This window comes from Halichoerus grypus, chromosome 5, assembly GCF_964656455.1.
Source record: "Halichoerus grypus chromosome 5, mHalGry1.hap1.1, whole genome shotgun sequence".
Classification (NCBI taxonomy): domain Eukaryota; kingdom Metazoa; phylum Chordata; class Mammalia; order Carnivora; family Phocidae; genus Halichoerus; species Halichoerus grypus.
This window is the reverse complement of record NC_135716.1, coordinates 26,147,597-26,160,239: the sequence shown is the minus strand read 5'-3', so window position 1 is coordinate 26,160,239 and position 12,643 is coordinate 26,147,597. Positions and strand designations below refer to the sequence as shown.

The following is a 12,643-nucleotide window of genomic DNA, read 5'->3' as shown; positions in this document are numbered from 1 at the left end:
CTTGTCATTGGTTATAAATAGTAATTCAGGTTTATAATAAGTGATGTCACTGGCAGTATGATATGAACTTCTCGTGCCTATAATTTTCATATTTAAAATGTTAGTACAGTTCATAAAAATGCATTCAGTTTCTTATGCAATCTATCTAAATTATAAGGTTTAGTGAAAATATAAACTACTCTTAAAGCCACAATTTTAATCCAACATATTCTGATTTCTTTACATAGAGTACAGTTGCTTCCTGGTTACATTGCATGTATGCAGAATAAAATAAGCATATGTGTAAACCTAATTCTGAGCCTTTTTAAATTTGCTTTTTACTATTTTTTCTATAAAAGAAACTATAATATCCCTCTGTTGGGTTTCGCCAAATAAATTTAACAAATATAAAGTATTAGGAAACAAATTTCCTTCTAATACAGACTTTGTACTTCAGTTATGATATTTTTAGCTTAGTAGTGTAACTATGTGTTTATTTGTTCATACTCCTCTTGTTCCACACTCTGTGTGAAATCAAAGCTCCTGTTTTGTTTATCAATGTATACTAAAGGCCTTGTCCATTGCCTTTCATATAGAAGGTGCTTAATGAATATTGCTAAATAAATTTTGAAGCTATAAACTGGATATATATTCATATACTCGTGCCAATATTATTAATATTTGGGACTTTGTGTTCAAGAATAGTAAAATTGTATTATCATTAATAAAATTTAAATTACCAGCAATCAGAGGCTATTTTGCTACTGATCATTAAATTCTAAATTCCCCAAATCAAAAAATTGCATTTGCAGTTGAATCAGTAACCCTAAGTTGTTTATTAAAATATAACTCCAATTTTTAAGCTAGACATTTCAGAACTAACAACAATCCTTTTAAGATATTAAGTGATTTTTTCCTTAGTCTATATTTTTCATTTGAATTAATATTCCACACATACAAAGATATCAAAACCAAAGGCGTCATTCCAATTTAAGACAAATGTGTATCATTTGATGATTAGGAGTTAAAATATATTATTCTATTAAACAAGCCCTTTCAAATTTTCATTCACATTTAAAAGATTTTTTCCAGTTTTATTAAGATATAATTGACATACAGTGCTGCATGAATTTAAAGTCGACATGATGATTTGATTTCTATTTATTGTGAAATGATTACCACAATTAAGTGTAGTTAATTAGATAATTTTGAATACTCAGACAAATGTAAGATCCTGCAATAACTTCTACAACATTTTACCCTCCTATGCTTTTAGTTTAATAAGGAAATATAGGAAATAGATTTTAAATTTTCACCCCATATCAGATACAATGCAGGACTTAACTGATTACCAGTAATAACATTAATTTTGGAAGCAAGTTTTCCAGTTGAAGGTCACACTTATTTGTATAATATGCATTTTTCCAAAATTCAGAAAGTTCTTAAAATCTAATGACAAAATCATCCAAAAGTAACACTGATTTTTTGAATCTGTATAAATTAACTTATTTCTCAAAAATGCCATTAGCTCAATGATATAAATGCGTAAAAGTAGAGATAGTTTTAAAACGCAGTATAATTCACAACTAATATCTAGTGATCATTGTAACACATGTCAATAATGTCAATAATATTAATATTATATCAATAGCAGTAAAAACTCTGTATCTTTTATGCTTTTATTATATAAATAATGAATCTTTTTAAGGGCATATTGACTGAAAATGCAGTTAGTAAAGTTCAAATTCTAGTTATACATCATTCAAATAAGAGCATTATTTTGAGAGGCAGAAGGGAAAAGAGGGAAGAAAAAAAGAAGATGAAGCCTGGTTTAAAGTAAATAGCAAGGTGCCTGGCATAGGCCCTGAACACCTGCTAGAGAAGGATTACAAATACAGCTCCACGTCTTCTAGCAGCAAATAAGAAACTTAATCCATTGCCCAATTGTTTTAGAAATAATTAAATTCCTTGGGAACATGGTTGATTCTGTACTGAGAGGTGGCAGAAATCACTTCTATTTTATGTAGAGGATGATGTGTGATATTGTGCTCTTAAGTTATGTATGCACGCATACTGCAAATTGTAATTATTTTAGTTGGAAGTTATGATGTCTATTTTAAATACTCTTAAATTTCCTTTTGGGTACATGCTTTTATTCAGCAAATATTTATTGTGCTCTTACTGTTCTAGCACTTGAGATATATTGACAAACAAGACAAAGATGCCTGCTCTTGTGGAGCTCACATACAAAGTATCACAGACTCATAAAATCCTTTAATAATTATGGCAGAGATGTAATTGAATGTTAAGTTATTCTGATTAAAATTTGCAGTCATTGGAACTACACTGTATAAAATATCATAATTTAAATGTTTAATTTTAAATCTTAGACATTTAAAATCTGAAATAACATAATCATAAAAATAGCTAAAATGCACTAAGTATTTACTAATGGTATACATCATGGCATATATTTTACATTAATTTCATCATATAAAGTTAAAAAATATATCTGGGAGGTACTATTACTAACTCTATCATGCAAATGAAGAAACGGAGTGGAGCTCTAGTCTATTTTAGATTGAATCTGGAGAGTCACCATTTGAGGCTGAGTCCAAACTATTTGAAAGGGATAAAAATCTTGTCAAAGTATTTATTTTATATTCTCATGGAACTAGAATGGAAGGAAAGAATGTCATATTATTCTATCATTATAAAGTAAAAGAAAATAATTTTACACAGAATATATGAATACTGCAAAATATCTTTCAATACACTTATTTTAATAGAAGAGCAAAGACAAATCTTTGATATCCACTTTGCCTTGCCTTGCTTAATTTAATTGTGTAGTAATACTAATTCAATCATTTTTTCATGGTTAGAATTTTCCAAGGCCTCAGAAGGACATCATTTCCCTAATACAGTTGCCTGAAAATTTCATTATTTAAAAAAAAAATCTTCCTAATTGAGGCTTGCCTTGGTTTAGCCTTTCTAAAACACAATAATAGAAAATACTTAGAGTTAGTTAGATTGCTAATAGCTGATTTGGAGTTAAATGAGCTTCCACTTTTTTGTTACTCCTCTCACCTTGGTATACAATGTGGAACCCTTGTTTGTTCTGTGAATAGTCACTGTGAAAATACAAACTGGTTTCATGGGTTGTACTAAATAGGGAAGATGGTATTTGAGGACCACTAAGTCGGCCAATAACAGTACTCATTTCTGAGGATCCACTTCTTACTTCCAAATAATCATGTATCGTTTCTGTAGAAAAATTGACAAACTGGAGATGTACACCTAAAGAAGAAAAGCAAAAAATACTACTTTACTGTTTTATCGAATTAAATATGCACACATATATACACACACTCACATTAATGTAGTTATATATGATTCCATTTAGGTCAAGGGGCATACTCTCAAGGTCTGGGCCATGGGTTTGCTGTTTGCCAGGGCAACTAGTTTTGTCATAGTTCAAAGTAACCGAATACTGCTCTCAAATGCCCACTAGTTGTCATGTGGGAATCTCTTCCATTTTATTGTAATGTCACCATAACAAAATGAAACAAAAAAGTGGCTTTCTTGCTCTTTGATACCATTTAAAATTGGATTAAGCAATTTCTAGAGGTAAAAAAGTCATTCGGTAAATGTGTATTTTGTAGAAGTCCAATTTGAGGCCAAAATATGATTGCAAAGCTTTCATTTATTAACAATCAGATTCCACAATTACCTGAGAAATTAGTCATTCATCTATGGGGGATACATTAATTTCCCCAATATAACATTAGAGGCATGTAATTTATAAATGAGCTCTTTTACTACTTTGTTTATCAGAAGATAATGCTAGTTTTTATATAATCATCTCAATAAAATCTAGTGATCATTGCTACATGCTGCCATATTGTAATATAGTCTCAAAATTTATATAAACATAACTAAAATATGAGATAGTGAAATGTTTCTGGGATGGAAAAAATAAAATGGAAGCCTCATTGAAGTATATTTGCCTAATCTGATTAATATTCAATTTTAGTGAATTAGAGCATTTTTTTTTTTACAACTATCATTCTCCAAATTGTTAATAATAAAATCTGGCATTTATTGTTTGCTAGACACTCTCTTAAGTGTTTATACATGCTATTTATTTAATGTTCACAGTTACTCATGAGAATAAAGAAACCAAGGCACAGAAAAGCTAAATAATTTAGCATATTACTTAGCTAAATTACGCAATGACCTAAAAGCCCTGAAATTCAAACTCAGACACTCGGGCTCTTGGACTCTTGCTCTTAATAACTACACTGGAGTTCTCAACTAAAGTCACATTTTATTACCGGAAAAAAGAGTTCCACGAAAATTTTCTATGGGCAAATACATTTGGGAAACACTGAAAATAGGCTTTAAAATATTAATCAAGTTTCTGTACAATTATACAAATTTCTTAGAAATTTGAACATGCTATCCTAATACATGAGGCTCCAAGAATTGCGTATTTCTTTCTAAAAATTTCTCCTAAGCCTCCTTTTCACAAATTATCTTGTCAATAAGTGTTTTACAGAATAAGAAAATACTTCCTTAATTTTTGATACGTATTCAATCTTCTTTTCAAAAATTACCAAGTACTTTTTTGAAATATATTAGAACTAATTTTTGATTCAACCAAAACTCAAAGAAAACAATGGTATTATTTAAATGTAATCCAATCAGAAACAGTCTCTTATGTTTTCATTTCTAAAATAGAGATGTGTATTATTTCTAATTTTAATGAACTTGGTTTTAAAATCAAGAAAGTATTAATGAGAGGTAAGTTGAAAATTATATAATGACACTATTGAAAATATGTTTCATAATTTATTTTTATATAATTCAGTTAGGGACGCCTGGGTGGCTTAGCCAGGTAAGCTTCTGCCTTTGGCTCAGGTCATGATCCCAGGGTCCTGGGATCGAGTCCTGTGTCTGGCTCCTTGCTCACCAGAGAGCCTGCTTCTCCTTCTGCCTGCCACTTCCCCTCCTTGTGCTCACTCTCTCTTTCTCTCTCTGACAAATAAATAAATACAATCTTTAAAAAAATAAAATAAAATAATTCAGTTAGCTCCAAAGCAACATGGGATAAGCCCTCTTAAATGGCTGCTAAAAGACACATAAGAATAACCATACAGGTTCAAATCTCTTATTCATTTTATCAGTATCGTTATTCAGTGAATGGACATAGAATTTGACTATAACTTCAAAGTAAGCACGTTTCCACGTAGTAACCAGAATAATCCTCACTAGGAAGTCCTCCAACATCTTTCTGTGGCTTCCTGTTTTCCCAAAACCTGGGACCAGTCAAACTGTATTCAGGTTTGTTGAGTTTCTTTAGTTTTCGTCTACATCTTTCCATGTGTCACTCTGTTTACCAAGAATTTCTTTCCAGTTCCCCACAGACGACCCTCTTTGTTGGGCTGACTTTTACTTATCTACAAAGTCTACAATTTAGGAATCACTTCCTCTAGCAAGACTTTCCTGCATTTCCTGGATGAGGCTGGATGTCTGTACTAATTACAATCCTGTAATCTTTATTATAGTTTATTGCAATAGCATATTTGACTGTCTCCTCATCATGACTGTAACTTTTCTGGGGAAAGGTACAAAGTCTGTTTCACTATGCATTTTATTCCCAGTTTGGCATAGTACTTGGAGTATAACATGCACTCAGTAAGGAATTGTCGAAACTAGTTTTCTGTGAATTTATGTAAAATATTTAATTATGTAAAATTATGTAAAGTATTTAAATATGAATTTTTATTCTGAGGCCACAGATGTTTTTGGGTAATGAGGTACCAAATTCAGTCCTCAGTAAGTGATATAGTACATAATTTCTTAACTGCTCTAAATCCACCAGGTTTGTGTGTGGTTCAGGGAGTCTACTCATCCTTGTCTTCTGTAATTTAATAAATGTCTTTCTTCCATCTAGCACTTCTACTTATGCATATACAGACCCATAGGATATGAAGCTGCAGGAGAATATATTAGTGTTAGAAAAGTGAGAAAGAATCCATGAAATGCTATATATATAATGCAGTATATCCAAGAAACTGGGAATTGTATTATTAAAATTAGAAAGTATTACATCTACATGTATTTAAACCCAACATTAGAAATTTTGTACTACTTTTCAAATGTAAAATCTTACTTATTTGCAATGAACATTAGATAAATTTAATAAATTATCAGAAAATAATTATATATGTACAACTTGGTTATAATAAGAGACTTCTAAAAACGATTATACATGAAAATCACATTGAATTTACTATTGCCACACACATCTAAATCAGACTAAATCCATACAAATCAACTGGAAAATATCAGAAAGTTATCTATCTATCTACCTATCATCTAACTATGAAATTAGAAAAATGCCCATATCTTTTCAATTATCCTAGTATTTCAAGTGAAAGGTATTTGGTTTCAGCAACCAAATTTGGCTCAAGCAATCCAAATCTCACTCCTCAATTTATATAACTGTAGGCAATCCCAAAGTAAACTATAATTTGTGAGTTTTTACTAGACCTTGATATTTCTTTATAAGGATGCATTAATGATACTGAAAACTCTTTCACATGTTTTTACTATACATACCAAAACCTACGGGCAGCTTTATTGTCCACGTGCAATCTAAACTGCTAGGGTAGTTTCCAGGAAACCCAGGGCTGAGGATCACACCGCTGAAATCTGACATAGCACCACCACACTGAGCTACAAAATGAGAGGTCCCATGTAAGCCAGAGTAGTGGAATACTTTACTGTATTAAAAACAAATTGAAATCATTTCAAGTCTTAATCAAGTCTGAGTTAAAACTGATATAAATTTTAATACTGTCAACTCTCATTCACACCACACACTAGTAATCAAATATAATCAATTGACAATGCATTTTCTAAAATAGCTTAAAAAGACAACATACTTCCTTCCTCAGCAATAAGTGCAAGCTAAATCAATTATTGCACAGCGAGAAGTAGCTCATGTGCAGTGAATACAATCAAACAAGGAGCATATGTCCTTTTCCACAGCGGGCAGTTTATTTCTTATCATAAGTACTTCTAGGAATGTTTTCATTCATTCCAAAGATGCCACAATTTAGAAAAAAAAAAAAATCAAGGCAACAACATCCATTCTAAATACTGTATTCAAGAGGAAACCATTTTCCCAGCCATACCTCCTTCTTTTTGTGAGAAGGTTAAAGAATTTTAAGAAAAAGATTGGTTTCTATTGGTAATATGTGATGGATTCACATATCACACATGGGATATGGCTGCCCTTTATCCTAAAAGAATCTAGACAAAGACTACAGAAGTAAAAAACAAATAAAAAGATATACCCGGGTTTGAGAATTTAGGCATAATTTATAGATGTGCTTGTTCTGGAATCTCTATTATATTGATTTACTATTAATAAGTAAGCAAAAATTACAAGAACAGATAATTAGCCAAGTTCATGATTACAAAGAACTGTTTAACATATATTAAAGTAGTCACTGCATTTTAGAAGCTAATTCGTTCCTCTAAAAGTACATTTTTATTATTTCATCATAAAATACACATTTGTCAATTGTGGGGTGAAGAATCAAATGTCATGGTTGTGTATCAAGTTTGAAAATTACCTGTATATAACACTTACCTTCAGTTACATTCATTTATTTCTTGTTAAGAGTAACAAAAGATAGATACTCACACTTCAGACTGTATATCATAAAAGCAAATTCAGTAAAAATTTCATCAATGTTCTATATGATCTCAGTAACCTGTTTGACAACTATTTTTAACTATAAGAACTGAATGAATTATATCATCTTACCATTGTGTGTGTATATACATATATATATATATAAAATAATGTAGCAATCTTCATATAAACCTTTCTTTCCATTGAGATCTAAAGATATGCCTGTGCATTTTTCCATCCTTCTGAAATCTCAGCTCATCTATCCTTAAACCAGAGTAATTTTCAACATACAGGTACAATTAACGTTCAAAAATTACTTCTTCTAATATTTGACTGTTCACATATATTCATCACAGAGTCTGATAATTTATGAGTGGTAGAGAAAATATTTTGGCCATTCAAAAATAGTTTTAAATTTCTGACAAGACTGTATTGTAGGTTTGGTTTGCTTTATCCTGAACTTTGGGTAAAAGAGCACAAGGACTATCTTCTTCTCTCTTGCCTTCAAAATCTCGTCTTTCACCCACTCATTGTCCCTCCAATTCTGCTACTTTCTATCTCTTCAGATATGACCTGAAAATCCTGTCCTCTGCATTGAGCACCTTTCTAGAGCTTAAATCCCAAAATCAGAGGAGAAAGAAGGAAAGAAAATGAAGAATAAAGAGATCATGAAGGAGAAAGAATGACAAGTCATGAAACACATAAAGAAGAACCCCCAAAATGCATCTGCCTTCAGCTCTGCATTCATGCTTGTTTTCTCAGTGTCTCTGCGATTTCACACACTCCTAGGTCTTTAATGGCAATTCTGTGTGTTCCACCTGCGGCTCTGTAATAGACTCTATTGTGCCCCTTTACACTCTTATTGTTAAGGACACAACTATAGCCTCCAAGATAAACACAACCATAGTCCTCTAAGATAAGATCATCTTTGATTGTTCCTTCTGATTTGTCTCTATTAGCTAAAAATCTCTGACTTTTCTTTCCATCCATCAGAATATCTGGCAGATTGTTTATTTTCCAGTTCACAAGGCCATATAACCTTGTTACCTGATGACTAGAGCTTTAAGACATTCTCTGAATCAGCCTCCCGCCTTCAGTTTCTCCTTATAATATGGCCATGATATCACTTCAAGTACTTTGTCTATCAAATACAGTACAAGTTTATTGTCTAAAATCTATGAAATGCAAAAAAGTGAGTGAAAAAGAAATAAAAATGTCCTCTAATTTTACTCCCCATAGATAACCTATTTACCTTGGTATATTTTTCTTCTGCAGAAAAATATATATATGTGTGTTTATACATATATGCATCTAATGAAAATAGGCTCATACTGTGAGTCATTTTAAGCCTTTTGTACTTAACTATATATTGTAAAATTTGGTCATATCATTAAATATTCCATTATTATGCAGACATAATTAATCTATTTAGGTAAAATTCTAAGTAAACAATTAAAAATGCATGAAAAAATGCTAAAAGACTTATAAATGTGTATCAAAAGACAAAAAAACTAAACTTGAATGAAAAAAAATAATTGCACAAATTAGACTGTCAGGTTCCATGAAGCCATTTTAAATATCAAATTTTTGAAAATACAGTATGGAAAATTATTCTAAGTTAATGTCAAGAAAGAAAACATAATTTTAATATATATATATAATATATATACATAAAATATATTTACTGTAGAATCCCAAAACTTTATATTAATTTATTATACAAATATGTATAATTTTATATATTTTTAATTAATATTATATAAAATATGTATATTTTATATATATAAAATACATATGCTGTAGAATCCTAAAACTTTATATTAATTTATTATATAAAAATACATATAACTATATATAGTATATTTTTAAAACTAATACTATATAAAATATATTATATATATATACACACTATAGAATCCCAAAACTTTATATTAATTTATTCATTAAGCAATATTTATTGTATGCTTGTTATGAGAACTGTTCCAGGCACTGAACCACAGACCTAAATTGTCTGTTTTTATATCAGCAGAATATATATGCTACTATTTTGTTCTCTGTACCCTTTATATTCCTAATTTTTTATACTTAATTCGATACACACATAATTGGCATTGTCTGTATCTATAAATGTATATAAATATTTATATACATGTAATTTTATAATTGACATTATATACACTTGTAAATTATTTATGACACCTAAAGAAATATACGTTTTAAAAAATATCATCCAATCTAAATTCTGAATGCTTTCAGTATCTTTTGCCAATTAAAAACGTTCTTACTCCTAAACATTATTTTCCAATAGACTCAAAAAGAATAGTATGCATGGTATGTAGGCATTACAGACTGAATCGTCTTCCCACTATATTCACACGTGAAAGCCCTAACCCACAATCTGGCTGTACGTGGAATTAGGGCCTCTAAGGAGGTAATTGAGGTTACAGGAAATTATAAGGGTAGAGCTCTAATCTAACAATACCTGCTGTCCTTATAAGAAAAGACACCAGGGGCATTTGCACACAGGGAAAAGACCATGTGAAGATGCAGGGAGGTGGCCATCTACAAGCCAAGCAGAGAGACCTCAGAAGAAAACAACCCCGCCAGCACCTTAATCTTGGATTTCTAGCTTCAGAACTGCAAGAAAACAAATTTCTATTGTCTAACCCACCCAGTCTGTGGTATTCTGTTGTGGCAGCCCAACAAACTACCATGGTTAAGTCATATAAATCACATCAATTCTTTTGCTTTTGCACTTTTTCCTACTCAGAAAAGGCTACCTTCATCTATTGATCTTAATCACACTTACCATCCAAAACTGTAAATTGTATGGGCTGACTATGTTTCCCAATGACTTGGGTTAACACCATCTTATCTTTCTGAAATTCTATCATGTAGTCAATGGTATAACTTAACACTGAATTACTCTCTTAATTCATGTCTTTTATTTCTACCACTCTAAATGGTAAATGAATGTTTTAAAGATAGGGATTATACATCATATTTCTTTTTCATACTCTGTATAGCCCAGGATATTAATAGCTACATACAGATACCAGAAATGAGGAAGAGAAAAAAAATGAAAAAGTGGGTAGAAATAACTAGAGGCAGGATGAAGTTAGGGCAAAAATTGGATCCCATACTTTCTAAGATCCGAATGCCATTTTGATATATTCCATATCTCAACTGCCTGTCACCAGTGAAGACATTTCATGGGGTCTCATGCTCTCTTTGGTAGACTCCAGATTCCTTATCTGTTTTGGCTCAATAGCAAGCAATAGGATATTTACTTATTTTCTTGATCTATGGATATTTCCATCATATAATACAGTGAAAAATTTCTAAGGATTGAAAAACCTAATACCTTTTCTCAATTTCTAAAGTCATCCATTGATATTGAAGTTTGAGGTTAAAAAAAATTGTAAAAATTTAAAATAAAAAAAAAGATGTGAAACATTTATCTCAAAATATCATTTCCATAAACCTGACAAAAGGCAAACTATATATTTCAGCCACATTATACACAGGGTGTATCTTTAAAATCTGATAAAGCTTATCAGTCCTTCAACTTACCCAAACAAATTGGGATTGGATAATTCCATCTTCTTACAGGTCCAGGCATACATGTAATGTGAGAATGACCCTACATAAAAAAGACACAGTTCAGTACACATTTTAAAAAGACTAAACATAGCATAGTGAATGGTCATTATAAAAATAAGCTTAAATATATATTATCATTTTTTATATTTTTAAAACTTTTACCGGAATTTTCAGCATGACTTAAAGTAAGAAAGGTAATTATATATGCTTGTGATAAAATGTAAAAAGTGACGTGGTTCTGGTAGAAAAATTAAGATTCCTTATCACATCAGAATTGTGGTTTTTAAACTTAACATTTTTCTATTGAAACATGTTCTACTGGGATACTGCAATGATCATGAGAGTGAAATGACCACATATATAACAGTTTATAATAAATTGCTATAATATTCAAGGTGAAATAGGGTAAACAATACTTCATAAAAATATTAAAATGAGTCAGTTAAGATATATTAAATTGTAAACTGAAATACAAAGTCCAGAAATATCTGATTGTACTTTTGAGACTAATAATTTGTAATGCAACATTAAAGACTATAAATCATTAATTTTTAATTTTGCTTTCTCTAAGGAATCTATTTACTTAACATATGAAATAGTTTCTCCCTCATTTTTTTTTCTCAGTTACTTAATAGGTCATTTCTTTAGGGAGATTTTTATGCAACCATTAATTTGAGACCCTCTAAAATATATTTATAGTTGATTTTCACTAATTTCAAAAATTTATTATCATGGAAGTTTCATTTAATGCTTTAAGTAGCAAAAACAAAGTAGCACTTTGTTTTTATTTTCAAATTCTAAAGATCCAGGAGTTGAGTTGTTACATCCTATGTGAATAGAGAGAAAAATGTGAAGTGAAGATTAACTTTGATTCAAAAATAATTTTTGGTTACTTGCGAACAGCATATTTAGTCCGTTCTAGTAATTTCTCTCATGAATATGTTTTATGGACAAATTGAATAACTTTTGACTTAAGGCTACAGTATGCAGTTTGAATATTGTTTTAAAACTTTTGGATTATCAATCATTGCTCCATTAAAACATTCTGAAAAAACAATGCAAATCAAAACTATAATTTAAAAATAGCCTTACCTGTAGAGAATATCCTTGATCACACTGAAAGGATACCACATCACCAACCATATATCTGTCTCCAATTTTCATTCCACTGCTGGGAGTTTGTGGTTCAGGACAGGAGTCCAAACCAATTGCTGAGAATATTTAAAGATATTAGCATAAGTAACTTTCAAATAATGAATGCTTAAATTATGCATATTAAATTACCAAAATTTAATACTGGTATCATTAAAACTAGATTTTACATTGGGACATTAGGAATGTTCTGTGAATACT

At 30.5% G+C, this 12,643-nt stretch overlaps 1 protein-coding gene across 6 annotated transcripts in view; it reads right to left on the bottom strand.

Annotated features, from left to right (window-relative positions):
• CSMD3 (CUB and Sushi multiple domains 3) overlaps nucleotides 1-12,643 on the bottom strand; it is a 1,190,044-nt gene that overhangs the window by 101,741 nt on the left and 1,075,660 nt on the right. For all 6 annotated transcript variants that reach the window (XM_078072078.1, XM_078072080.1, XM_078072079.1 and 3 more), the window contains 4 exons: nucleotides 12,383-12,501; nucleotides 11,261-11,330; nucleotides 6,604-6,720; nucleotides 3,067-3,276 (listed from right to left, as the gene is read on the bottom strand). In XM_078072078.1, the coding sequence (XP_077928204.1) occupies nucleotides 3,067-3,276; nucleotides 6,604-6,720; nucleotides 11,261-11,330; nucleotides 12,383-12,501 (516 nt within the window). The remainder of the gene's footprint in view (nucleotides 1-3,066; nucleotides 3,277-6,603; nucleotides 6,721-11,260; nucleotides 11,331-12,382; nucleotides 12,502-12,643) is intronic.